This window comes from Lontra canadensis, unplaced genomic scaffold (genome assembly GCF_010015895.1).
Source record: "Lontra canadensis isolate GAN:19392208 unplaced genomic scaffold, GSC_riverotter_1.0 scaffold50, whole genome shotgun sequence".
Classification (NCBI taxonomy): domain Eukaryota; kingdom Metazoa; phylum Chordata; class Mammalia; order Carnivora; family Mustelidae; genus Lontra; species Lontra canadensis.
In genome coordinates this window covers 4327004-4354517 of record NW_022631044.1, presented here as the reverse complement: position 1 = coordinate 4354517, position 27514 = coordinate 4327004, and the positions used below count along the sequence as shown (strand labels likewise).

The 27514-nt window shown below is 43.0% G+C and overlaps 1 protein-coding gene across 2 annotated transcripts; it reads left to right on the top strand.

Moving 5' to 3' along the window:
• The first annotated feature begins 1799 nt into the window (after positions 1 to 1799).
• PLEK (pleckstrin) lies at positions 1800 to 27514 on the top strand. 2 transcript variants are annotated; one of them, XM_032873754.1, is made up of 9 exons: positions 1800 to 1889; positions 11402 to 11557; positions 11806 to 11987; positions 13659 to 13750; positions 16781 to 16965; positions 18565 to 18669; positions 23480 to 23563; positions 24451 to 24520; positions 25830 to 27514. In XM_032873754.1, the coding sequence occupies exons 1-9, from the start codon at positions 1848 to 1850 to the stop codon at positions 25964 to 25966; spliced, it is 1053 nt and encodes a 350-aa protein (XP_032729645.1). In that variant the 5' UTR covers positions 1800 to 1847; the 3' UTR covers positions 25967 to 27514. The 2 variants fall into 2 exon arrangements, with proteins under 2 accessions (XP_032729645.1, XP_032729644.1); XM_032873753.1 differs by having other exon boundaries at positions 25827 to 27514.

Here is a 27514-nt window from a genome sequence, read left to right as displayed (position 1 = left end):
TCCCCCTTCAGGTGGCTGAGAGGTAAGCATGAAGCCAAGGGAGGCCAATCAAAGGCTCTGTTCCTGGGAAATGACCAGCCTGAAATCCTTTGGAATTCTTTTAGCTTGGTGTCTCAAAGAAACCATTCATTCATTAGTTCTCATTTCCTGGAGCCCCACAGTTGCCCTGGTTTCTGTTTTTCCAAAGACCTAGTTTTCATTTTTTCTTCAAGTCTATGAGCTGCCCCATATTCTTCTATCAAATTAGCTAGAGTTGGTTTCTGTTGACAGCAGTCAAAGAGTGGTGACAGGTGGAATGAAGAAAGGGAGCTACTAAAAGAATCTAGTCCGGTGATTACTTCTGTAACTTCTGCTGAACTTACTGAAAAAGATCAGCCCTAAGGTAATGGATACTTCCCCAAAATGCGGAATATGACATTTATGAACACTTATTTTTTTTCTGGACATGTTTAAAAACATTTACAGGTATTATCTTTTTTAATTTTCAAATGACTCAGTTGAATAGATGTTACTATGCCCATTTTGTAGATGAGAAAACTGAGGCATAGTGATTAAATAACCTGCCCATTTTCACATGGCCAAATTAACATTCTCAAAGTTTCTTCTATAGAATACCAGTTTTTGAGAATTGTATTAATTTCCTGGGGCTGCTCTCACAAAGTACAGCAAACAGCGCTTAAAACAGCATCTCACAGTTCTGAAGACCAGTAGTCTGAAATCAAGGTGTCGGATGTCAGTTGGACCAGCTGTCTGTGACTACTCTAAGGGAGAATCTATGCTTGCTTCTTCTAGCTTCTGGTGTTTGCCATGTTTGCTAGCAATCGCTGGCATTCCCTGGCTTATAGACCTGTCACTCCAATCTCTGCCTCTATTGTCACGTGGCTGTCTTCACTCTTCTTATAAGAACACTAGTCATATTGGGTCAAGGATCCATCTACTCCAGGATTATGTCGTCTTAACTAATTACATTTATTTACAAATTAGGGTAACATTCTAGGGTACTGGGGGTTAGGACTTCTTTTGGGGGAACACAATTTAACACATAACATGAATGGTAATAGACATTATTTAGAAAGGAATTCTGTAGCCAAGTAAGTTTGGGAAACACAGGATTGAGCACCATTTCAGCAGGATTCTTTGCTGTAGTATTTTGGGAGGGTCTTTAATTTGTTCACCTGAAGGGGAGTCACAAAGCTGGTACTATTATGGACTATTTCTCAAACATGTTTGTTTGTGGACTTCCTTTTATAGGTCTACTGTGGGCTACCATTCTGTGTGATGCCCAGTTCTCAGGCCAGATGTGAGGTAGCAGACCTGGTGAGGTCCCTCCCTACTCTTCTGGATCCACCTCTTAACCTGCTGTGTGACCTTGAGTCAACTGCTTTCTTCTCCGAGCCTGAGTTTCCCTGTAACTAAGAAAAAGACAGTAATATAATTTCCCTCTGGGTTTCTTCTAAGAACTAAACAAAATGAGGTGTTCTTGCTCATTTTCCTCTTCCTTTCACTGTTCTGTTTTTCTACCCTCTTCAGGAGAATGTTTTTGTATATGATAATAAAATTTACACGGGGTAAATATTCAACCCATCTGCCTTCTTAGTAAGCCTCCCATTTTAGTAAAGAATGGGGTTTTTTCTGTCTGCAGTTCCTCATTCTGTCTTCCACCCAGTGAGGGGAAGAGGATGTGATCATGCGATCGCCAGCAGATGGGAAATTGTGAAAGGGGCCTCACTCTAGAAAAGCGGCCCATAACTGCCTCAGCTCTCAGAGGAGGCTGGGCTTCTAACAGAACTTGTCTGTCAGAACTTGTCTGTCAAAACAGGACTTGGCTGTCTGATTGTCCAAACGACATGGAACCAAAACGGATCAGAGAGGGCTACCTTGTGAAGAGGGTAAGCAGAAGTACCACCTACAAGGGTATCACTGAAGATAGGGTTGGGGAGGATTGGTGCCCAGCGTTGGACTCTCTACCCACTCACTTTAAGAATGTTTTATGCTGAACCTATTGGGGTGACCCAGGAGAGCACGACAGCCTGTAGAGTGTTGGGAGGGAAGCCAGCACACATTCCACTGCGTTCTGTTTCTTAAAGGTAATCTAGTTCAGCTCAGGCATCAACACAGCTTGATCTTCTGGGACTGATTCGGATGGTGGGGACCTCAGCAAAATCTAAATCATGATTTAGAGTGTTTTTGTCGCTAGCCATGTGTGTTTATTATGCTAGAAGACTCACACTCTTCTGCTGTAGAGGTTACTCAATGAGATTATTCCTTATTCCTCCGCTTATTATTTATTTATGGAGGAGAGGAAAAAGAAAAGGATTAAATGGAAGCTGATATGACACTGTAACTGTATCTTATTTCTTGGGTCATCTTCTAAAAATGCATGAAAAACCTTATCTTTTTCTTACATTGGGCTCAAATCTCTTCATTCACCATTCTGAGTGAATTTGTATAATGTACTGCTAAGGTAGTAGGAAGTAATTTTAAAGATTAGGGAATGGGGATGCAAACTTACTCAAAAAAAGCTTAGTCTCACTTGTATGATGAAAAAATTGAATTTTCTTAGCACTGCTTGTTTTTCCCCTAATGCTGGGTGTAGGTCATATCATCGTGTGAATTCACATACAGAGCTGGTTGGCATCCTGTGGGCAACACCTCTGTGAACAGATATTCTCAAAATGAGCCATGTGAGCTCAGCTTGTCAGAAGTGAACTGAATTCAGAACATTCGTTCAGATGCCCAGCTTTTCAACTGAATGAGCACCTAATGTAACTATTTTAGGTCATCTATTGGCTTAACATTTTGGCCTAAAATGTTCTACTTATGAGGGGGTTAAGCAGCACATATTGTTGCCTGATTCTGTTTTGGTTTAAAGCTGGAAAGGGAGTGCACCTGGGTGGCTCAGTTGGTTGGGTGTCTGCCTTTGGCTCTGGTCATGATCTCAGGGTCCTGGGATCAAGTCTCAAGTCAGGGTCACTGCTCAGCGGGGAGCCTGCTTCTCCCTCTCCCTCTGCCTCTCCTCCAGCTTGTGCTTTCTTTGTCTCTCTCAAATAAACAAATAAACCTTGAAAAATAAATTAAAGCTAGAAGGGACTTTAGACCACCTGGCCTCATTCTCCCATTTCCAGGAGAAGAAACTGAGACCAGGAAACTGGGTGACTGCCCAAGGTCGCATGGCTGTGACAGTTGACACCAGAAACCCACTCACTGGCTTTGGTTTCTGACTCATGGTGCTGATCTCTGTCCAATACACCAAGATTTTCTTAGAGTCAGTGTAATGTGGGTTAGGGTTTGTAAAGTATTTGTGGCAACGAGAGTTGTAAGTGGGTGCTGGAGAATAAAGGAGCCCACAGCTCATTTGCTCTTTAGCTAGCATAGCATCATTAGCTATTTTGAAACATGCTTTGAAAAAGATGCACATACACACACACACACACACACACACACAGGTGTATGCGCATTCTTTGCAATAGATACCAACATTCTCTTTAAATGTTGAGTAATAATTAATGGTGGCATTTCTTTCCTGATTGCTTGGGCTAGTATCTAGAGAAGAGCAAGTGAATGGAAACATTTTGCTGTGAAAATTGCTGTTGTTTCATTTGTGTGTTCACATTTTAAACTCCATAAATGATAAAAAATATAGAAGACTAAGTGAGATAAGTGAGGCTGCCCCACGAGAAAATGGGGATGAACGAGTTAAGTTTGTCAAATTTACAGATTTATATTAATAGTTTTTAATCAGTGTGAGTAATTCTCTCAGGTTATGACTTATAAAAGCCAATTTAGAAAATGTACCTAGAAAAAAAGCATAGTGAAATTTCATATTGATATTTCCACAATTTCCATCTTCCTAATTCTCACGTCTATAATTTATAATGAAATGTAATGTAACATAATGTAATTTTTACATTTTTTTCTGGAAACTTTTGAACAGTTTTTGTTGTAATGTGTTAAGACTCTCTAATTTATCATTTTGAAGAAATGTCTGATTCAGAAATATTCCCTTCGTTGGGAACTACACCTGAAGCAGAATTTCCCAGTAATGTTTTTAGACACTAAGCTTCTTCCAGTTACCTCTTATATATGGATTAAAAACTATATATGTCAGGAACCTAGCACACAGTAGGTGCTATATATGTGGCAATGATTATTTATATCAGTATTGACATATACTTCAGTAGATAAGGGTCCTTTTCTAGATGCTAACAGGGATATATGTACTGATGCTTGGGTTGGTTGTCAACTTAATAGTGAAGAAAGGACCATGGAAATTTTTCTGTGGCAAGGCTGTTAGATGCTTTGTTTATAGTTGTTGATGTTAGAGCATGACAAGCAATGAATCTCCCTTCATTTACTTTTTTCTCTTATGCAGTTTAAGATACTTGGGTAGTGATAAAGAGTATCTTTTTCCCTGTCTTGTTTTGTGAAATAACTTTATTGGAGATAAGATGTTTTGGGTGGCAAAATACAATATTAGAAATGCTGGTGGAAGGATTTTGTCAAGCCAGAAGTCTTGGGGTTGACAGTCAATGGCATCGACTATGAAATGTTCCTCCTTTTCTTCAGTGCAAGATTAAGTATACACAGTCTACAATTCCGGTTTCCTGCTTTTCCTCCTGCCTAAGGTCTTTAAATAGAAATGATGGCTAGAGAAGGAGGGAAGATACATGATTCTGTCACTTTGCAATTTTTCATTCTTAATAAGACGTAGATTTCCTTGCCCCAGGGTCTTTAAGGGGAAAAAAAGAACCCTTTGAGCTGACCATATAGCAGTTAACGACTGTATGACCATGATCTCATTCAATCCTAATTATCCTCTGTGATAGTATCCTTATCCCCATCTTACAGATGAGAAAACTGAGGCTTGGAGAGACTGTGTGAATTGCCCACAATTAAACCGCTAGTAAGAGGATGACCTGAGATTCAAATCCAGGCTTCCTAACAGCAAACCTCACCATCTCATCGATCCACGTAGCATTCTAAAAGGCAGGCTTACCCAAGCCAGCAAAAGGGAGGTTAGACAAATTTACCAGAGCTAGAGTGGGGCCTGGACATATTGCACTGGGGGCAAGAGTGGGGTTAGTAACCTCAACCTCCCTTTTTCTCTGATGAGGGGTTGATTCCAGCCAATAAATCTAGACATCTTTTGAATGTCCTTGAAACCATACTAATAATCCGGGTATGTTTATAATCAATCATAACTTTAAAAAGAGAGAGAGAGAGAGAGGAGCAGTTTCCATGCAATGAATAAGCTAGACTCCACTAAATCATGTTCCAAACCAACCTCATCCCTAGCGGTTTCTGGAGCAAACTGCTGTTGACAGATGGACAAACAACCAGCAGGCACTTTGCACAGCAGGGCAGATCCCAAGAGTGACTTCGGGCTAGGGGTGGTCTGTGAGGCTGGGTGAAAGCTCAGGAGTTGGGGTGGTGGGAAAGAGAAGGATGGGGTGCTTGGGCCGGAGAGAGAAGGATGGCAGAAAACTGAGGTGGAAGGAAGAAAGCTGAGGGTGCGAGAGAACAGGAGAGTCAGGAGTCCCAGCCCAGGAATTCTTTCGCACAGCAACCTTGTTTGTCTTCTGGACACGCTACCACAAAATAAGTCCCAGCAATTTGCGTTTGTTGATTTGTCACCATCGTAATAGCTAACCCAGGTGGTCCTTACCCTGCAGCAAAGACAGATGGAAGCATTGAATATGTTAAGACATTTGATATTTATAACAACGCCACAAAATGGGTGCAAGTACTATCCTTACTTTTCAGAAGAGGAAACTGAGGTACAAGAGAAGCAAAGGGCCTTGCCCAAGGTCACACAGCTATTAAGTAGCAGAGCTATTCTGCAACTCAGCAGTGCGGCCTCAAGGTCATGAGCCATGCCCGTGTTACTTGTGGCCCTCATGGGCTCATTTTGCAGTGATTTTCTTCTCCGGAGCTCTGTTGCAGTGATGACGGGTGGTGCCCAGGACAACCTTCACACTATTGCCTATAAACTGAAATCTTACCTGTCTATATGGTTACCATTTTTTGAGTACCTCCTCTAAGCTAGCCTCTGTGCTAAACCCTTTAGCTTAAATATGTATCTCCCTTAAATATAGTACTGCATTTAATCTTTGCAACAATGGGAAGTAGGTGTTTAATTACTTTCATTTTATAGGTGAGGAGACAAAAGCGTTTGGAAAAATTAAATAACTTGGCTAGGGCCACACAGCCTGGAAGAAGCAAAGTTGAGATTTGAATGTGAAGCCCTGAGACTCCAGAAATCATTCTGTTGAGCACTTGGTGCCATTCTTCTATTGCTCACCTCATGTTTTTATTGAGAAATTGTCCAATTTAGGAGGGTTTACTTATGTAAAAAAATATGCTCCTGAACAGATTAGTTTCCTTGCCTTGGAAGAATTTAAATAGGTACAAACGGACCATTTATCTGGTACAAAATCAACATGTTATACAAGTGATTTCACAGATCAGACTGGAAAACTAGATGATACAATTGATGAGGCAGCAGAAATCAGGACTTTAATACAACAGCAACTTAAAATGACACATCCCATGCATTTGGAAGGATAGGTGATACTTACTCACAGTTCTGTTTTAGTTGGATACATAGTTTGGCTCATAATAGGATTGCCTTGAATTCCAGCGAAGCGGCAACATACGAAAAGAGAAGTCTGAGGGGAAGGGGAAGGAAGTTAAAGGAGGTGTCTGCACTCTGTGGGAGGGGTTTGGGAGGGGTTCGCAACACCAAATTCAAATTGCCCCAACCCACAGCAGTGAGTGGTGGCTTCTTTCAGCGAAGCTCTACAAAGCAAGCTTCACTTTGTGTGTTGGTCAAGGTCCTTCCCCCCCAACCCCCCACTTAGGGTGGGGACAGACAGCCTCTTGGTCAATTTTATACCCCAACCCCCAAGCCAGGGTCTGAAGCACAGGAGCTGTTTTATCATAATGTGTTGAATGAATGTGTCTCAAAGAAAGAAATTTGCCAGAAATAGACCCAAGAAATCAGGGCCCCATATTATAGTAACTTTTAAAGTATTAGAAAACATTTCCAGTGGAGGATTCAGTTTTAGATGATCGTGTTAAATGTTTTTAACATGTGTTTGTTTTTGGCTTTTAGGTGACACCCAAGGTTTGGCAGGGCATTGTAAATAGAAGACTCAAGGACAGAACAGACAATAGGTTTTTTTGGAATAGTGTGTAGAACCTGAGGGTTGAAAGGCATATTGAATACTTAAATAAGTATTTCATTGACCTTTCCCATCTGTGGCTTATATTTCTTTTACCAATTCACTAACAAGAATGCTGGAATACCTCTTGTGATGGGGAACTCACTAATTTAAATTTCTCCCTTAAGTTATGCAGCAAACTGTTTTTTTTTTTTTTTTCTTCCCCTGAAACCTCTACCTGTTAGGCCTCTAAACAGTCTATGATAATGTTTCACACCTTTGAAGACAGTCCTCTTCTGCTCTGCCTGTCCCCTTTTGGGCCCAAACCTTGCTGCTTCCCCCAATAATTCTCCAAGAGAGAGATGCCAGCTTGTCACCCTCTTTTGAACAGCTTTGAGATTTCCTGAACTGAGGATCATTCTCCAGGTACACTTATGAGCGCAGAATAACAGGGAATAAGGAGTATTTATTGGGTGCTTACTATGTTCTAGATATTCCCCTACGCAATTTACATGGACTATTTTGTTTAATATCCCAATAACGCTAAGAAATAGATAGTAGCATTATTCCCGTTAGCCAGATGTAGAAACTGAGGTTTAAAAACTTGCTCAAGATCACATGACTAGAATGTAGCAGAGCTGGGATTTGAGCCTGGGCTATTCAGCTCCAGATCCAGTCACCTACTGGTTACACTCCATTTAAACTTAGAATATTACTTTCATCACTTTAGATCCTATGCTTCTATTTATAGAGCCTAAAATGACTTGGATTTTTTTGACAGTCCACATCAAACTGCTGACTCACAGAGCTCCTTTTTTCATTTTTTTACATGCCCCTTTCCCCACATCTTCACCAATACATTTTATAATTCTTTTGAAAAATTTTATCTATTTGACAGACAGAGATCACAAGTAGGCAAAGAGGCAGGCAGAGAGAGAGAGGAGGAAGCAGGCTCCCTGCTAAGCAGAGAGCCCGATGCGGGGCTCGATCCCAGGACCCCGGGATCATGACCTGAGCTGAACGCAGAGGCTTTAACCCACTGAGCCACCCAGGCACCCCTTTTTTTAAGTATAAAAGTATAATTTTTATATGGCCAAATATCTTGTCCTTTAAGATTTCTTCCTTTGGTGTCATGTATTGTCAGACTCTTGTGCACAAAACTATACCCGTCCCAGGATGATAAACATTTTCATTTAGATTCTGGAATTGCTCACAGTTATGAACAGTAATGAAGAGGGCATCTGAGGGAAAATGGAAAGAGCATAAAATTGACAATCAGACCTGGATTCAGATCACAGTCCACATGGATTGAGCAGATGAACTAGGCCCAGTCACTTCACTAGGCCTCCATGTTCTTACCTGTATGATGAGCGTTGGTAGATGATCCTAAATGCCTTTCTGGCACGGGCGCTCCATGACCACACTCCCAGGTGTGCTACTGAATGGGCACCAAGAAGCTTGGGGACAGAAGGGGTAAATATGGGGGTGGCCAGGGAGAAGGGCTGTCAGGTTACTCCAGCGAGCAGCTGCAGAAATAGCTGAGAGGAGAGAGGGCCCACACAGTTTCACCACCCTAACCTAATTCACCACTACCAAGCCTGGAAGAAAAGTTTCAACTTTATAAATGGTCAGATTTCTTTTGTTTTGTGGAACTTCGGCCTCCTCGCTGTGCAGGAGCCTGAATCCCAGAGGACACAATCTCCTCTGAGGGCCCTGCCTGACCCAGTCCCTAAGGCTACTATGCTTGAATTAGGAAAACCCAATGGCTCTGGAGTAGCTTTGTTTTAATTGTCAATGAAGGAATGCTGTGCAGGCTGACCTCTCCCAGTTTCTCTCAGTTCCAAGGTCAAAAGCTCTGAGCGACTATGGCCATTATAAGTCTTTGTTAGGCCTGAGGTAGGATATAAAATTCTGGACTTGAAAGGCACTTTTGCAGTCATCTAGCCCAACTTCTTACTCCTACTTCTGTGAATATGTCTTTGATTATTTTTAGTTACTTTGTTTTTTTATTAAGATGTACCATATTTTTCTAAAATTACATCCCAAATTTTAATATATAGTAGTGTCACAGGTTGTTCATTTATTTATTAATTTTGCCCAATTACTTCGAAAAATTCCAAATGCACAGAGAAATAGGAAAAATAGCACATTGCCTAGATTTATCAATTGTTAACACAGGGGTGCATTTACTTTCTCTCTCTTTACCTCTATATCTCTATAAATAGACACCCCCCCCCCCCCACACACACACACTCACTCATATTTTTATGCTGAGGTCTTTGAGAATAAGTTGCAGACATCATGCTACCTCACACCTAAGTACTTCAACATATATCTTCTAAGAATTAGGACATTCTACACAGTTTCCAAACTGGATGGACCATTTTGCACTCCTGTCAGCCATGTATGGGAGTTCCAGTTACCATCCTTGCCAAATCTTGCTTTTCTTAATCTTTTTAATTTTAGATACTTTTGTGGGTGTGTAGAGGTATCTCATTTGGTTTTAATCTGCATTTCCCTGGTGAAAAATGATTTTGGATACCTTTTCAGAGGCTTTTTTGATATCCTCTTTAATAAGAAGTCTCTTTCAGGTTTTTTCCCATTTAAAATAGATTGTGTTTTTCTTACTGATTTGCAGGAGCTCTTTATATTCTGAATAGGAGTTTCTCTCAGATAGATGTAAAACAGAGAAGTATTGTGATTTCATGTGTTGGCATGGGGTCTGACATTGCCTACTTTTTACAAAGATTTTTTTTTAATTTATTCATTTGAGAGAGATTAAGACAGAGCAAACACAAGCAGGGGAGAGAAGCAGAGGCAGAGGGCGAAGCAGACTCCTCGCTGAGCTGGGAGCCCAACATGGAGATTGATCCCAGGACCTGGAGATCATGACCTGGCTGATCCACCCAGGCCACCCCCACCCCGCCACCGACATAGCCTATTTTTTAAACAGGGAAATAATCCAGTGGTAATATGAATAGTTCTTCTGCCTGTGCAGAGAAGAGATAGTGTGTTCTAATTTAAAATTATTTTTTCAGTAACTAAAACAAAGGAAACACTTGGACAAGTAAAACGATTAGTCCCGCAAGTATTTATCTTCATTGCATAAATAGTCTTCCTTTTGGGCAACTGGACCTTTATATAGAAGCTCTTTGTATTTTAAGATAAGCAGCAGGATCTGCTGGGAACTGGATGATAACCCTGTTTTGTGGTAGTCATGACAAGGTGACACCGTGGGTTCAAAGATTAGAAGCAAAGAACCTCTTCCTTTTCCAAAGTCCTCCCAAAATATAGAGAAGAAAGAGACCTTCTTGATGTAGTCAGAATGGTTAATTTATTGCTATAAGTGTGGTTGGCATTAATCCCAACTGAAAACATTCTAAGTAAGGATTTTCCTCATTCACTCTGTCTTTATAGGGCACTTTGCAAGTGATTTTCATACAGCTTCTCCATGCTTATACACAAGGCCAATCTCTGAGTCTCTTCTTGATGTTTGTATTCAGATAAAATCTGATTAGGCCAAAGGACGGGAATAACTGTAGCTACCATGCCACCACTTATGGCTTCCACGCCCTTGGTCAAAATAGCTATTTGACTATGACACTTTTCCAGTGAGTCTGGCCTCAGACATCAGCTACTATTCCGTCTGAATTGGCACTTGAGATCTATTTGCAATCCCTAAATGGAAAGAACACAGTGGGCAGAGTTGGAGCAGAAAAGAAGCCACAGAAAGCCAGCCTGAACTGTCCAAGAAAGAGAATAGAGAGCCATACCATATTCCCTTGGTAATGGCCCATGGGAAGCTCAAGACCTGCTTATAACTGTGTATACATTTTATCTTAAAAAATTTTTTTCTTTTAAAATTTCCATCTGAATGACAGTCCCCTTCTCTCCTGAGGGCTGCTTTCCTACCAGCCTTGTCACACCGGTGTGCATCACCTGCATCCACACTGTCTAAAGCTAGGCTGTTTGTCAAGTTATACACCATCTATAGAATAGTTTTAGAAGGGGCACCTGGGTGGCTCAGTGGGTTAAAGCCTCTGCCTTCGGCTCAGGTCATGATCCCAGCATCCTGGGATTGAGCCCCACATCAGGCTGTCTGCTCAGCTCCCCTCTCACTCTGCCTGCCTCTCTGCCTACTTGTGATCTCTCTTTGTCAAATAAATAAATAAAATATTTAAAAAAAAAGAACAGTCTTAGAAGACATTGTTGCACAGCTCCTTTTGTTGTCATTATAGGGAAGTGTGTTCAACACCTGGAAACCTATGTGGGTTGTACTGTTAGAAGATGGAATTGAATTCTATAAGAAGAAAAGTGACAACAGCCCCAAAGGAATGATTCCCCTGAAAGGAAGCACACTGACTAGCCCTTGTCAAGACTTTGGCAAAAGGATGGTGAGTCAACATCACTAGCCGCGGTAGACACCCTGTCACACACTGACCTTCAAGCCTATGCACAGCCTACCATGTGAATGGTGCTTCCTGGCTCTGTCCCTCTCACCACCACCCACACTCCAACCCGGGCATTTGGGTTTCCGTTGGCCAAGCACTTCCAGAATGGGGTTGGCTCAACTGCTGTGCTTCACAGGGGACTCAGCCCTTTGAAAGGAATCATTCCTAATGGAATGTGTTTTGATTTTTAGTTTGTGTTTAAGATCACTACGACCAAACAGCAGGACCACTTCTTCCAGGCAGCCTTCCTGGAGGAGAGAGATGCCTGGGTTCGGGACATCAAGAAAGCCATTAAATGCATTGAAGGAGGTCAAAAGTTTGCAAGGAAATCCACCAGGAGGTCAATTCGATTGCCAGAAACTGTTGACTTAGGGTAATTTTCTGTGTTTGCTTCCCTCCACCCCTTCCTCAATACACCCATGCCCCCACCTCCCCATTATGGAAATCTCACAACAGATCCTGTTGCATGGCTTGCTTTGGTCATCTCTGAAGGCTGTAACCACTCTTCTAAGTTGATACAGTCTGAAGCAGTGATCGTAACCTCTCCAAGGCCTAGCAGTTGAGGAGAGGAGGCTAATGGAGTATGAACTCCCTCATTTTGGGTAACCTTGGCAGACGGGGAGTGAGAGAGAGAGAGAGAGAGAATGCATAATTGTATTTATGAAGTGGCCATAATAGCTTAGTCTTGAAAGTAAAGTTCAGGATTTCTAGATAGGTAGGAAAAGGCAGGGGCTATGTGTCAAAGCAGGTAAGGTTTCAAGTTCAAGTTCATGCACTTACGCAGCCAACAAGAGCCAGTCAAGGCAAACACCCATTCTGGGCAGAAGCCTGTGATGTCCTGACTTGGTTTAATGGTCTTATATGTTGGCTGATTTGGAATTGCAAGTGGTAGTTGCAATTTAAGTAGTGTAGCCTAAAGGTTTTCAGAGACTCACAGGTAAATTCAGCGCCTGCCAGGGGTTAGGAAGAGGGTTTCTTCCTTCCTGCATGTTTTACATCTCCTACCATATGAGCCTGTTTCCCCAGAGTCTCTTCACTCCTTGCTAGTTTTGCTTTTATGTTGAACATATCCTGAAACGGGAGCCCTGCCTGGAGGAATTCCATGTTAACATGTCCAACAATTAACATGTCCAACAAGGACTCTGTTTACAAAATGGGGAGGGGTTCTGGGATGGGAGTGAAGAAACTCCTTCTGCAAGTCCAGCACAGGTCTTAATCATAAGACATATCATAGGGATTTAAACATATAAAATATATCATAGGGATTTAATAAAGTTTGTGCTTTGAGCTAGGGGACAATAAGCGCTTCCCCTCATCAAGAAAGCTTTTTGGTAAAGACCCAAGAGGCAGTGCTCTGTCCAGCTGTAGCTGCTGGGAGGTGTTGTCAGGTGACCAGATGACCATGTTTCTGGCCACAGCTGTCAGTGCTAAGTGGGAATGATGCCTGTGCTCCTTGGACCTACAGGATCCCTGAAAGTGGCCTTCTATTTTGTGGTCTGCAATTTCTCTGATAAGGCCATCTTTAATTTATTACTTCAAGTACAAAAATGAGAACTTGCCATCTCTCATAATTTTTAGAATAAGAAAAAAGCTTAGTCAAAACATTCACTTTCCTAGAGACAATTATCAACAACAGATGGTCTCTTAAAAGACACTGAAAGAACTGAGACATGAGGACTGAGGGCAATCAAACACCTAGAATGTGTATGGATAATTGGCCCTGAGAACCTCTCATCTTGGCACCTCACTGGGATAATTCTCTACCTCGGGACTAGGAATTAAATCACCAAAGAGCTTAATGAATGTAAGAGACTTAAAATATCTTGCTGTGTATTTTGCTCAATGTTGTAAGTCACGGAGTCACCCAAATATGAACCCAACCCCTTGCTTATGATCCACCATTGGAGAGACTAGGCTCAGGAACCACCTGAGGTTGGGGGAAGCCTGTGGTCACGGCCAGCCTCTCCAAGATGGCGACCCCCAGAGAGGACTCACCACTCTGAAAGGCTCCTCACTCACCTGTCTGTTTTTTATCTCTGCACAGTGCCTTGTACCTGTCCATGAAAGATACAGAGAAAGGAATAAAAGAACTGAATCTAGAGAAGGACAAGAAGATTTTTAATCACTGCTTCACAGGTAAAAGGCCTTGCAAGTCTGAAACGGCGTACCCGGAGAAGACAATATGTAGTTCTCACTCAACCTCGTGTGTGGGAGTGGGCGTGAAGCCTGGTGGGTGAGTGGGATCATAGAACACAGATAGATGAACATGTGACTTGAACTTCCTCAGGGTGGAAACCAAAAGAGAGGTGGGAAAGAACTCTGTTGTTCAAGCTAAAGTTTTTGAGTTCAAGCTAATCTCTGTCTCGTCTCCACACCCCAAATAAATGACATTATGTTGAAATAGACACTGAATTGAACAAGATAATAAACAGGAATCAAGGCACACGGTGTAATAGTTAAGTGGCAATACTAGAGATGCCTGAGGCTACGCAGGGTCAGGTACTAAGTGGCAAGAGTTTAGATACTTAGGTAGATGGCATAGACATTAAAACATGTTCTTTGGAGACAGACTGCCTTAGTTCAAATCCTGGCTCAGCCACTCACTTGCTGTAAAACCTTAGACCAATAACTTAGACTCCCTGGGCTTCCCTTCCCTTGTCTATAAAATGGGAGTAATCATAGTGCATCTACTTTATAGGTCTGCTAAACACATAATGAGTTTAGGACAGTGCCTGGTCACACTAAATATTATATGATGTTAAGAGGTCACATGTCTGCACAGACAATTCTGAGTTCAGAAAAGAAAAAGAACTCAGGGGTTTGTTGGGATGAACAGAAGTATGAGCCTAAATTTTACACAAAGAGATGGTCACATTTCATATGGTGAGGACAAAGTTATGGGGCGGAGATATCCAGAATATGCATCCAGAAGAAGAAAATGACCAGGTTGGTAGAGCTCATGGTTCACTAGGGAGCTAAATGGGACCTGCAGTTTGGGACCAGGTTGTTAGAAGCTGGGCATGCCTTACTTATGACAGAAGAGATCAAGAGAGGAAAACTCTGAGGAGATAGAATAGACGTAGAATCTGAGGGGATGTGCAATCAACAGATAATTCATGAAAATGGCTCAGGTCCAAGTCAGGAAGGTGGAGGTGTGATCTGCAGGAGGGTAATGTATCCCATGGAAATCAGTCTCAGAGAGTTAAGGTTACACCCTAATAGCACCAGAAAAGTCAGGGCTGAAATTTGGGATCAAGATACCAAGTTGTGGACAGTGGTAAGGGAAACTGACAAGAGCAAGGCAGGGCCCTAACTGGAGCAGGAGTGATGTCACTAAGATCCTCTAGCAGAGGAAGGGGATAAGGAAGAGGTTCTGAAATAGAGGTTCTGGGCACAAGGTCCAGGCCATACTTATTCCCTGTGTAATGTGTTACTGAGTCCCAGACTATAGGACTAGAACTTCTGAAGTCCTGTCCACCAAAGTTCGGGGTAGGTTCTAGAAATTTCTGTGGAGTCAAGTTTTCATGTGGGAGCCTGGTGGTTTCAGTGGAGAAACCAGAGACTGGGACTCAGGCACTGCTGACAAATAAGGAAGATCTTGAATGTTGGGTGATAGGGAGATGGAAATTTTCTTTCCAAGTTTCAGCATGCCTGACTGAGCAAATATGAACTCTAGGGTTAGAACAGTTGAGTAAAGGGCCATTACTGGTATAACTCAGGCCTATGGTAACCTAGGCCTTAATTTCCTCATTCTTAAGTGGGGTCTATATCTACTGCCTTAACTCTTTCATAGGGTCACTATGAGGATTAAAAGCAGAAAGGCAGTATTTATTAGTTTATCCTTCAACAAAGGAAAAGTGGGTAAAATACCTTTCATATATGGAAGGCTCACTAACCAAATCCTGTTTCAAAGATAGTATATCCTATTACACTTGTTTTGATGACCCAGAACTTTGTTGCCAGTTACCTTCACTCCCTGGTTGGCTACATTTGTACAGAATATGCCATTTTAATTTTTTTTTTAAGATTTTATCTATTCATTTGACAGAGAGATCACAAGTAGGCAGAAAGGCAGGCAGAGACAGGGGAAGCAGGCCTCCTGCCGAGCAGAGAGCCTGACGCAGGGCTCGATCCCAGGACCCTGAGATCATGATCCGAGCCAAAGGCAGAGGCCCAACCCACTGAGCCACCCAGGTGCCCCTAGAATATGCCATTTTTAATATAAAGCTTCACTGTAGCCTGCCAATAATCCAATTGCTGGGTCAATGTCCTTTTATCCTTTGCAATCCTTGCTTGAGGCAGAAGTTTGGTGAGATGCCTTTTCAAGGTCACTACTAGACCCTGCAAGTGACGTGATCAAATTTTAATTTAGGACCATGCGTGTCTGCTCATGTTCTCTTCTGCTAAAAACTTGTCAATGGTTCTTCATCGCCGAATTTCTTAATACGCCATCAAAGCGCTCCCACTCACCTCGTGCCTTCCTCTCTCTTGTTTTCCCTTCTTTTCACCAGCTCTTCCCTCCACCCCCCAAAAGGGACTGCTTCATGCCTGTGTGGTTCTGTTCGCACGCTGCTGCTCCCTCAGCCTGTGCTGGTTCCCTGTTTCGTGTGCTTGGCAAACATTTACTCATATTTTAAGCCTGAGCCCTGTGCTACTTCCTCTATGAATCTTTTCCCAGCTGTGCACACCAGCCCCCCTACCCTACCACTCCTTTCCACACCTTGCATATTTGACCCTGTAGCTCCATGGCACTGCACTGACCCATGGCAGATGGCTTGTTACAATCCTTAAGTATATCCCATCTCTTCCTTTCAGATCATCCGAGGGAGCGTCCCCAGTTCCATCACTGTGCTTTGCACCTAGTAGACGCTCAATAAGTGTCTGTTCATTAATGGAGTAAACGAGGGAATTAGTTAAGACCTATTTCTTTGATGGATGCATTGCTCCTGAAGGAGTATGTCAATGCTTTTAAAAACCTTCTATGAGGTGCCTTTTGTTTCCAAATATTTATCCCACTGATCTCATTTTTCCTTCTTGGAATAACAGGGAACACGGGACAAGTCAGACCCCGGGGGCCTCTGGAAAATTTTCAGGGGTGACTGTCAGTGGCTTGTTCTTTGGTACTATGGTAAGGAGCACTGACCTCCTTCTGATGATCCCATCCAGGGAACTGTGTCATCGACTGGCTGGTGTCCAATAACTCTGTTCGGAATCGCCAGGAAGGCCTCATGATTGCCTCCTCGCTGCTGGGCGAAGGGTACCTGCAGCCCGCGGGAGAACTGTCCAAGAATGCAGCCGACGGCATCGCTGAAAACCCTTTCCTGGACAACGCCGATGCCTTCTACTACTTTGTAAGTGAGAAATGCTACCCATTCACTCGTCCTGTAGTGGGGGCTGCTCCGAGCAGATTCTATGTTGATTTTAATTTATATTGGAATGGGCTAAGCACAGGACCCAGCCCTATGGAGAGTAGTGAGGTGTCTCTGACTTGTCTTCCTCCGCAGTGCCTGCTATATCCAGTGAATCAGGTTAGAGAAAAATGTTGTTTACTTGAATAGTTTTTTTTTTTTTTTTTAGTTTTTAAAAAAGATTTTATTTATTTATTTGACAGACAGAGATCACAAGTAGGCAGAGAGGCAGGCAGAGAGAGAGTGGGAAGCAGGCTCCCCCCTGAGCTGAGAGCCCGATGTGGGGCTCCATTCTAGGACTCTGAGGTTATGACCTAAGCTAAAGACAGAGGCTTAACCCACTGAGCCACCCAGGCGCCCCTACTTGAATAGTTTTTTTTTTTTAATTGACTTTAAAAACTATATTCTTATTCTAAGCAGTAATTCATTTATAAAAACTTATTGGGCCCTAGTACAGTCCAGGCCCTCTCCTGGACAAAGTTGCAACAGTGGGAAAAAAAAAAAAAAAAGGGCCAAAATTGTGGCCCTCAGGGAGCTTCCTTTCTAGAGGGAGCTCTATAAAATCACAATGTACTAGTTGTATTTTCCCGAATGTGTGTTATAATACACTACTAACACAGAATGTGTTCATCCCTGTCCTCTCCCCGAGTCATCTTGTTTATCTCGCATGTATGCTTACCCCACATTGGGAAACACTACATTGCACAAAGGACCTAATCTTGCACCATATGAGAAAGCCAGGAACCGTGGGTTTCTAGGGGGATTTTGGCAGTTTTGTTCCAATTTGGGGTCTGAGTGCAAAAGTTAGGAAGCTACTTAAGAGAACCACCTTCTTACAAAAATGAAGTGAATATCTCCGAGAAAGTTTCATTTCACTTTGGGGGAAGTTCCACTGTCAGTTTCTGTTTTTTTTTTTTTTTTCCCAGACCTTCAATCTGGTTTTTATAGCCATTTAAATGTGGGATTCTAAAAATACCCCCCAGAGTGGGCTCTTCTTCCTCTGTATGATTCATTACTTACGTATAGTTGAGCGAGTCCCAGTTCCCTCTTGACCTTAGAACATGAGGCTGAATGGACTCATCATACTCTTGGCCTTCTCAAAGTAGAAGGCGCTAAGTAGTAAAGCTCCTAATGGAAATTGTGTCATGTGGTGTCTTATAAATGAGCCAACTCTGCTTTCAAGGACGTGGCCTTGAGGGGCCAAGAGAAAGAAGGCTTTGAGCAAGAAAGAAATGTGCTGAGAGAGATTTAGAGTATGGGTTGGGGAACCCAAGAAAATGAAAGGATATTGACAAGGTGACACTTGAGTGGAGATGAGGGAGAACATCTAGCAACAGGAAACAAGCAGCTAGAGATAAGAAAAGGGGAGGGAGATGTGCTCACCAAGGAAGACCTTTAAAGTTTAGGTTGGGGTATGAACCACAGTAGGAAGGAGAAAAGGAGCCTACTCCAGGGGCTGGAGGGGAGAGAGAGAAAGGAAAAGGTACAAGTAGCCATCTGCCTTAGACCAGTAAACAGACTTGCTGTCTGGTTTCCCAACAGCCAGACAGTGGGTTCTTCTGTGAAGAGAATTCCAGTGATGATGATGTGATTCTGAAAGAAGAATTCAGAGGGGTCATTATCAAGCAGGGATGTTTACTGAAGCAGGTGAGTGGCTCCCACTATCCCTTTCTTGTCTTTTTCCCCTTACCAGGTTCTTTTAACTTCTGTGTTACCAAATGGTATTTGTTCTGTTTGTCCAATACTCAATGAGAGAATGAACCCCGCAGAGGGAAAGACAAAAAAAGCCAAGGAGATGATCAAAGTGGTATTAGGACAGGAGGACTGGGGCAGGTAGAGTACAAGATACACCTTGAAATCTGGAAATTCTTCTTTTATCAATACCATGGGGAAAAAGAGATGCTTCAAGAAAAATACTGACCTTTTCATGAGCTGGGAGAAATCCATTGGTGAAAAGGAGCCATCCAGAGGACACAGAGGTTTCATGGGAAAAGTACTTCCCCTTTAGGGGACAGGAAAAGCCTATCCCTCTTTTTTGCAAAGTGACCTGGAAACAGGAGCAAGCCACACTCAGGAGAGGATCATGTACGACTGAAAGTCATATTCCAGACTGTGGGTAGGACATGGGGTTAGAGGACAGGTCTCCACAGGCACGGGCCACTATCAGTCTGGGAGGCAGTGGCCAGGGTGGACTGAAGAGTTCTAGCTGTTTACCAGAGGCTAAGGCACAGGATGTCAAAAGGTAAGAGAATGCAAGGGCTGGGGCTAGGTGGGGAAGCCAGGGCTGGCACCTGGTAGAGGAGAAAGCAGCAGGAAGACGTGGGAATATTCAGGGTAAGAAAACTGATAGTAGCATATGGTATCATAGAAACCAAAGCTGCATTCTAAAGCCAGGGTTTTACCTTCCCAGCTGTGTGGTGAGCTGTCTTCAAGGCACTGCTTAGTGTATAAAGGATGGGACTGAGATTTAGCTTACCTCATAAAAGGGCTCCAACTTGCAGGGTGAAGAGGAAGGAACCAAAGCTGAGCCTATAGTCATATTTAAAAAGAACTTTGGACTAGCTGAGATGAGATATACACACAGATTTTGAGTTTCACTGGGGAAAGTGGGGCATTCATGTGAAAAACTGACCTTAACATCAGGTTTTGAGAAAACAGGCTCCTAAGAGATACTACAGCAAAGAGGTAGAAAGAATTAATTCACAGATGATTCTAACAACTTTTATGACAGAGCGATCACCAACCAGATTAAAGCCAAGTATAGGAGCGGGGCTAATCTTTGATAGGGAAGGTTCTGGCAGTTGTCTGTTTTGTCCATTGCCAGCTTGCTCTGGTTCTGCCCAATGTTCCCGTGTTCCCGGCTCTTTGATTATAGGGGCTGGAAGGTGGATGTTCAGACAAGAGGAACTTGGGAAGGAATTTCATTACTTCTTTATGTTGTTGATTCTGTCTAATTCTATCTTGTTATCAGTTGTGACTTTTATTGACTTAGTTGATCTGACAAGTGTTAGTTTAGAGTGGAGCCCTGAAAAAACTAAACATGAAGGTTGAAAAGGGGAGACAAAGTCTGGGCTGGACTGAAGTCATGTCTGGGCAAAGCATTCCCACTGGGTGTCCTGGATGGTCAAAAAAATTGGCTGAGGTTATCATTATTAGGTTATGATGTCATCAACATTAGCTAAGGCAAATAAGTGGTTCTCTGATCTAACAGATCCTCTAAGGATCTGTTAAAATTGCACCCCATGCCAATTAAATCAGTCTCTGAATTTTACAGCTCTGCAAGTGATTCTGATGTGTGGCCAAGGCTGAGAAAAACAGAGCTGGCCTTTTTCTTTTTCTTCTTATTCCTAAGATTTTGTTTATTTATTTGACAGAGAGAGAGAGAGAAATCACAAGTAGGCAGAGAGGCAGGCAGAGAGAGGCGGGGGGAAGCAGACTCCCTCCCCAGCAGAGAACCCAATGTGGGGCTTGATCCCAGGATCCTGAGATCATGACCTGAGCTGAAGGCAGAGGCTTAACCGACGGAGCCACCCAGGCGCCCCTGGCCTTTTTCTTAAAAGCGAATTTCTCCTGTTGTCAAAATACCACTATTTAAATAGTCATCCCTCTTAGCCTCCTTTTAACATAAAGAAAACAGAAATCTATGTGTACTTAGGAACGTTGTTCACTTACAATATTCTTTCCTCCAATTTTTGCGGGAGGGAAGAGGGAAGAGAAACTTCTCCTATTTTGATTGATGGCTTCCCTTTAATGTTTCCAACCTCTTAACTTAGTTGTTTATAACCAGGTTCATATCAGAATCACCCGAGGGAATTAGCAAAAATTTCTTCAAGTGTCACAAAGCTAAACCACTCTACATCAGCTGCTGGCATTTAGCCAGGGTTAATGTGAGTAGAGGCTTATCATGAAAAAGGATACCTGTGTCCCACACCTCACAGGCAGGAAGTAGCTGTGTCCACCTGGAGATCAGTCCTCCCCCATTCTTCCCACTTCTCCCATCCCAGAGAAATAATTCTACTTGGGGATGCAGCAAGTTTGAGGATGAATGATTGTGAATTATATTCAAGATAATTCCTTTAATATAATTCATTCTGTTGTGACAATAAATAAAATATCTAATTTCTCTACCATGTGTAAGCTTTTTGATGAGGAGGGACAATGTATTATATGTGTTTTTCTCATATCTGTTGCACAGTTCAGCATCCTTAGTCTACAATAGATAATAAAACTTTGTAGATCAGATGAAATTGAATATAAGTAACTGGCAGATAGGCAACAATTCCCAGCACGCATGCATTCCTTAAAATCCCCCAGGGAATACTCATTAAATGAAGGATGGCCAGACACCCACTTAAGAACACTAAACTTCTCAACGCATCACATTCTAATGTCAGTGAGGGCTTAAAGGCAATAGGTAGCTGGCTAGTGTTGGCTGATTTCACATCCTCCTCTTACCTTCCTCTTCCACAGTTCATAAGAACTTGTTATTCACCCAGTGGTTGCATGAGAGGTCCTGCAATGTGTGTCCCCAGGTCAGGAGGAAATGGCGTAGGGCAGAAACTTGAGTATTCTCAACTAGTGGGCAACATTAGCTAAGGCAAAGAGCAAGAATTCATAAAAAGAATTTAGAAATTGATGCTTTGCAAAAGGTATTTTAGATATGATATCCAGATAGAAATATTCTCTGTTCTCTCTTATGACTCTATAGGGTTCCTGGCTTTCATCTTTCAGGCAAGTAAAAGCCTCTTTGGAGATGAGCTCCTTGACCAAATGCTTGGCCAAATAACTTAGACCCATCCTTGAAAGCTCTCTTTAAATTCCTTTAACTTGACATTATAAAGAAGGCACTGTTTGCTAAAACCATAAATGTTTCACTGTTTTCTACATGAGCACAATGAAAAATATTGGAAAATTTATATATGTGCCTGTCAATATTTGGTGCTTTAGAATTAACAAATACTATGATTTGTATTGGCAAGATGGAACTATATATCTTCTAATGTTTTATATATATATATATATATATATATATGTATATGTATATATTTGTTACTGGAGATAATTTAGTGATTTGAACTTTCCATGGGAAATGTCATTTACCATGACATTTTAAAAAATTCTTACAAGCTAATTGAAAAAACTGGGTAATTCAAGGCAATCACAAACAGATATAAAGCAGTTTCTGGGGTGAGATTCTCTATACCAGGCACAGGACTGGGGATTGGAGGAACAAAGGTAAACAAGACTCAAATCCTGCCTTCCAACCTCACAGTCTGAATGACATCATTATGTTGCGAAAGCCCAGGTCCTATTCTCTTTCATCGTGTCTGACACAGTGCCAATTCCTTCCCATTTCCATTGCTGCTACCTGATATTAGTTCCTAGTAATTCTATGTGTGGATTGTTGAAATTATGCCCTAACGACCTCCTTTTTACCTTATTTTCTTTCCCCTGGCTCATCAGTCCATCCTATATATGGTCACCACATTCATCTTCCTAAAACATGATTGTGATTTTTTTCCCTCTGACTCAGAAGCTATCAGCAACGACCCTCACCTTGTATTTTAAGTCTCTTTCCACTCTCCCAAATTTTCCTCTGCTGTTGCTCATGAACGCTGTGTTCTAGCCAGACTGGTCTTAGTCACCAATGTCTGCATATGGCTGGTATGTTCCCACTGCTCTTTTTTGTTGTCAAGTCTTCCTATCCACCTCTTTCTCACCCATCTGACTCCTGTGTATCGTCTGTGGGTAAGTTCAGATCTTTATGAGTCTCTCTTTGACATCCCAAACCCACAATTGCATATCCCACATATAATTCCCTTGAAATCCATCATCCATAATAATTACTTGATTTGGACATTTACTATTTTATATTTCCACATAGGTTATAAACTCTTTGAAGACTAGGGCTATGTGTTAATCTCTTTATATCCCCATGTTACTCAATAACATACAATGTATGTGCCTTGTATATAGTACCATCTTGTATAATAGTAGAGCTGGAAGACAATCTTGGAAATAAGTAATCCATGGGGCACCTGGGTGGTTTAGTCAGTTAAGCGCCTGACTCTTGGTTTCCGCTCAAGTCACGACCTTTGAGTCTGGGATTCAACCGCGTGGTGAGCCCCAAGTTGGGCTCTGTGCTCAGCATGGAGTCTGCTTGTCCCTGTCCTTCCGCTCCTCCTCCTGCCTGTGCTCTCTCTCTCTCTCATAAAGAAATAAAATCTTTAAAAACAGAAAGAAATAATTAATCCAATATCGTAACATCCAAATTGTTCACTGGCCCTAGTGCTGTCTCCCTGACAAAGACCTGGGTTGGGTCCTGGTTCTCCTGGAGATAATAGTTTATTTTCTTCTTCTTTTTTCAATTCAACAAAGACTCATTAGGTAGATACTGTGTATACAGAGTGATGCCAAGAACTCACCATTCCTCTTCTTATGTTGATCCTGGATACAGGGGCACAGGAGGAAAAACTGGAAAGTGAGGAAGTTCGTTCTGAGAGAAGACCCTGCGTACCTGCACTACTACGACCCCGCTGGGGTGAGAGCCTGGGGCCCCCAAACCCATCGCGCTCAGAGCCTCCACTGTATCTGCTCTCTGGGCCTCCTGTTCTCCTTTCCGCCTGGTTTCTCTCCCCGTTTTCTCTTCACCCCCACCCCCACTCCTTTTCTTCCTGCCCTCCAGTCCCTCTTCCTCTCTCCTCTCACTGTGAAGATGTGAAGTCTTAGGCCTTGAGACCAGCATAAGCTCAGGGCTGAAAGAAAATATCACTCTATTGTCATTTACTTGGTCAACTCAACATAGTTTTTGTTTGTTTGTTTGTTTGTCCCGATCTGATAGTTTCAGAGCAATTCAACCCGTCCGATTCATTGTTCTTGGCTTAATATCTTAAAAATCACACAAAGAAGTGATAATCCGTCCTCTGGGCCAGTTCAGATGAGAGCATCGGGGAAGTCCAGCCATGTGGGCTGTGGCTATTCAGAAGGGGCTTTTTCTTTAATAAAAAGAGCCAACCCTGCAGTGTGCAGATAGCTCTGTCCCGGCTGAGTGCTTAGCCTCCGCTTGCAGCACTGGGCTCTTTGATTCCTTCCTGTGAGGGTCATGGTCCTGTGTCAGTAGCAGGGGGGCCAAAGAGCTCTGGAAACATGCAGCGGTTCTCTCATGGGGTGTGGTGAGGCAGTGTTTCCCCCTGCCCTAGCACTCTGCTCCATAACGGGAGCCCAGATTGACGTGTGTCTCCTTGTCCGGCCTCCCCGAGTAAAGTGGGGGGTGGACGCTCTGGAAGGGGTTTTCTTCAGTCTCCTTCTGCTCTTACCCATTTGGGTGCCCTACTCCATAGCAGAGAGAGTTCATGGGGGCTTTTGCGCCAACGGGATAAGGTATATTCATCTATTGGGAACATCATTAAGGACTCCTCTCTTCTCCAGGGGGAAGATCCTCTGGGAGCAATTCACTTGAGAGGCTGTGTGGTGACTTCCGTGGAGAGCAGCTCAGATGGTAAGAATGAATTTTTGTTCGAGAGAGGTGTGTCTGCTCAGGCTTCCTTCCCACACCTGGGCGTCCAGAGCCAACAGCTATCGGTCACTTAATCAATCAGCCGAAGCAGGAATGAATTTCTGCCTCAACATCTGGGAGATGCCAAGAGTTATTTTCTCCCAGATGCTGCCCTGGTTCTTTGGGCTTTGGAGAGGAGGAGTGGCTTTCTAGATGCCTCGAGTAAATCCTGGAGCAATGCTGAGGAGAAAACCTTCCCCTCGGAACTGGCTTAAATGGAGAGATTTGTTTGCTTCTGAGGCCTGTCATTGAGCCATGACTTTCCTTAAAGGGGACCTTTGTCATATCCAGACCAGGAAATCTTCCACAGCCAATGGAACATTTGTGCAGTGAGTGGAAAATGCACCTGGCTGATAGTTAACGTCTGTGCTAGTCTTGGGTGAATCACCTAATGAATTTGGGCCTTAGCTCCTTCTCTGGAATGAGGGGTCACACCAGTGACCTCTGTGTCCCAGGTCACAAGTCGATGATATGTTGCATGGAATGACCATACAGATGTATGCCAACGTCACAGGTGCCGGAATGAGGGCTCCCAGGGGAGAGGTGGTTTAGACAGCCCAGCCCTGGATTTGCCATGTCGTTTTGAGTTTATGGATTATAGAGGCTGATGGGGGAAAAACTACAGCTGCAAAAACTAGGTTTTTACTACTCCTTGATCTGCTCACCCTCCTGTCCTCATAGAATGATGATTTTTTATTTGATGTCAATGTTTTAAGTCTCACTATTGGCCAGTTTACTATTTTTTGCTCTTTCGGCAGAGACTGTAACTTAGCCTGTGCAAAAACAAGTCCAGGCTATAGTGGTGGTAATGGAAGTGGGTTTGGGTTTTTGGTTTTGTTTTTCATTTTAATATATTAGAGCCAGCTCTTGGTTCATATTATGAGCAGAGGAAAAGTACTCAGTAGGCACTATTAGAGGTACTCATTAGACACAATTGGTGTGCAAAAGTGAGAAATCTAGTTTGTTTGTAAACTATAAAAGAAAACGTTTGTGCCTGAGTATTTTGCTTATTTCTTAAGCATACACACTCAAACACATGCACAGAATCATATATGTACCTATCGATATAAATACTATATATATAATTATACAATAAATATATATGATCATACAATGATGGTAAGTTTGAAAACCACATATTCAATTTTCTTAGAACACTAAAAAACTTAAAATTACACTCCTTGCAAAAGGAGGGTGAATCGGGCGACCTTTCCGGAGCACATGCGCTGTCATTCACTTTCTTTTTCAGCAGTCAGGAAGAGTGAAGAAGAGAACCTCTTTGAGATCATCACCGCGGACGAAGTTCACTATTTTTTGCAAGCGGCCACCCCCAAGGAGCGCACTGAGTGGATCAAAGCCATCCAGGTGGCCTCCCGGACTGGGAAGTAAAAACATTTCTGCTGCTTGTCGTCACTCTCCGAAGGGAACCCCACGGAGAAGCTCGGTCCAGGACCTGTCCACTTCTGGTGACACGTCAATGGGAAAGGGCCCAGGGTTGGGAAGTTTTCGTCTGCAGAGGTTCTGAATGCAACTAACCACACACTGCGTCCTGTTCACCTGCACCGACCACACTGCTCACTGAAGCCTCTCTGTTTCGCCCCCAGCCGAAGTAACGAGCTGTGTGGCCTGGCTTCTCTGCTTAATCTCTCCAGGCCTGAGCTTCAGAACCCAAAGCCCTGTGATTCTAATACCCGTGGAAGTGAAAATGTCTCTAGTCACCCAGTAAGTAGTAGGTATCACTGCTGGGCTCCGTCTTGGCCTTCGGAGCCCAACGCATTCTTCCCTTTAAATCTGTTCCCAGTCTGTACTAAGGGGGGTAGGTGTAAACCTCTTGCTCTCATTTGCCACCTTCTCTTGCTCTTGGCCATTAGATCATGTATCATGAAGGAGAGCTTTCTTCTTCCTTCCTCACTCTGACCAGAAACTTCCTGAAAGCGAGTGCCCCAGTGGCAGTTTTTGGATTGAAGCCTTCCATCACTTACTACAGCCTGGAAAGTTCTATCTTCTGGGAAAATGACCCAAGGAAGCCAGGTGTAGCCGAGGGTCTTCTCCGTGCCCTGAAGCTACCCATAGCAGGCATTTTTCACTCCCCTTTGGGGCTGATCTGAGATGCGTGTATCTTTGCCCCTTTCCGGAGCATTTCTCTACCATTGATTATAATTAGGAGGGGGAACTCCAAATCTTTGAGCTTCTGTTTCGATTGAATGTTTGCAGGAAAAAGTGGTCAGATGGGTTCCCTCCATGGGTGAAGGGCCCAGGGGGCTGGCGGGCTGAGGTATAGCCCCCAGTTCCAGAGGATGCAGGGGCTGAGCTGAAGGCTGGCAGACTGGTTGATGGGCTTAGACAAAGCACTGAGATGTCTTAGGTCTAGACGGAACTCACGGAGGTGGCTGTCCACACTGCAGCGCCTTCAGTTCCCCAGTCAATGTTACTCTGGTTGTCCTTGAGCTCTAGGCACAAGCTGTAGCTAGCTGTTCCTGTTTGGCCTCTGCAGGGCCCTGTGAACCCATTACCAATCAGAGTGAGCTGAGCTAGATTCAAATTGGGTGCCTGTTTTCAACTTCTGACCCTCGCCACCAACTAGTGATTCTAACCCCAAATTGAGAAAAACCTCAGGTATGCCTGTCAAGGTACATTTTCCAATTTCAGATTTCTGACTTTCAGGCTCCAGTGAGTAAAGGAGAGCAGAAAATTCTTCCTGATTTTGTCACCTTCTCTCTTTCCTTACCCCAATTGCACATAATATCCTTGAAGCTATTCCTACTCCCAGATTGTTTTCTCAGTGGCCTAGGGGCAAAATATTACCTTTTCTCTAATTCTTTTGTAAGCTGTCTTCTTAGAGCATGCGCATTAGTTTTTCTACATTCAGTGTTACAAGTATTTATTAATATGGAGTCAACTTTATGTTTTGAAATAAACATTACCATGTTTAGCATT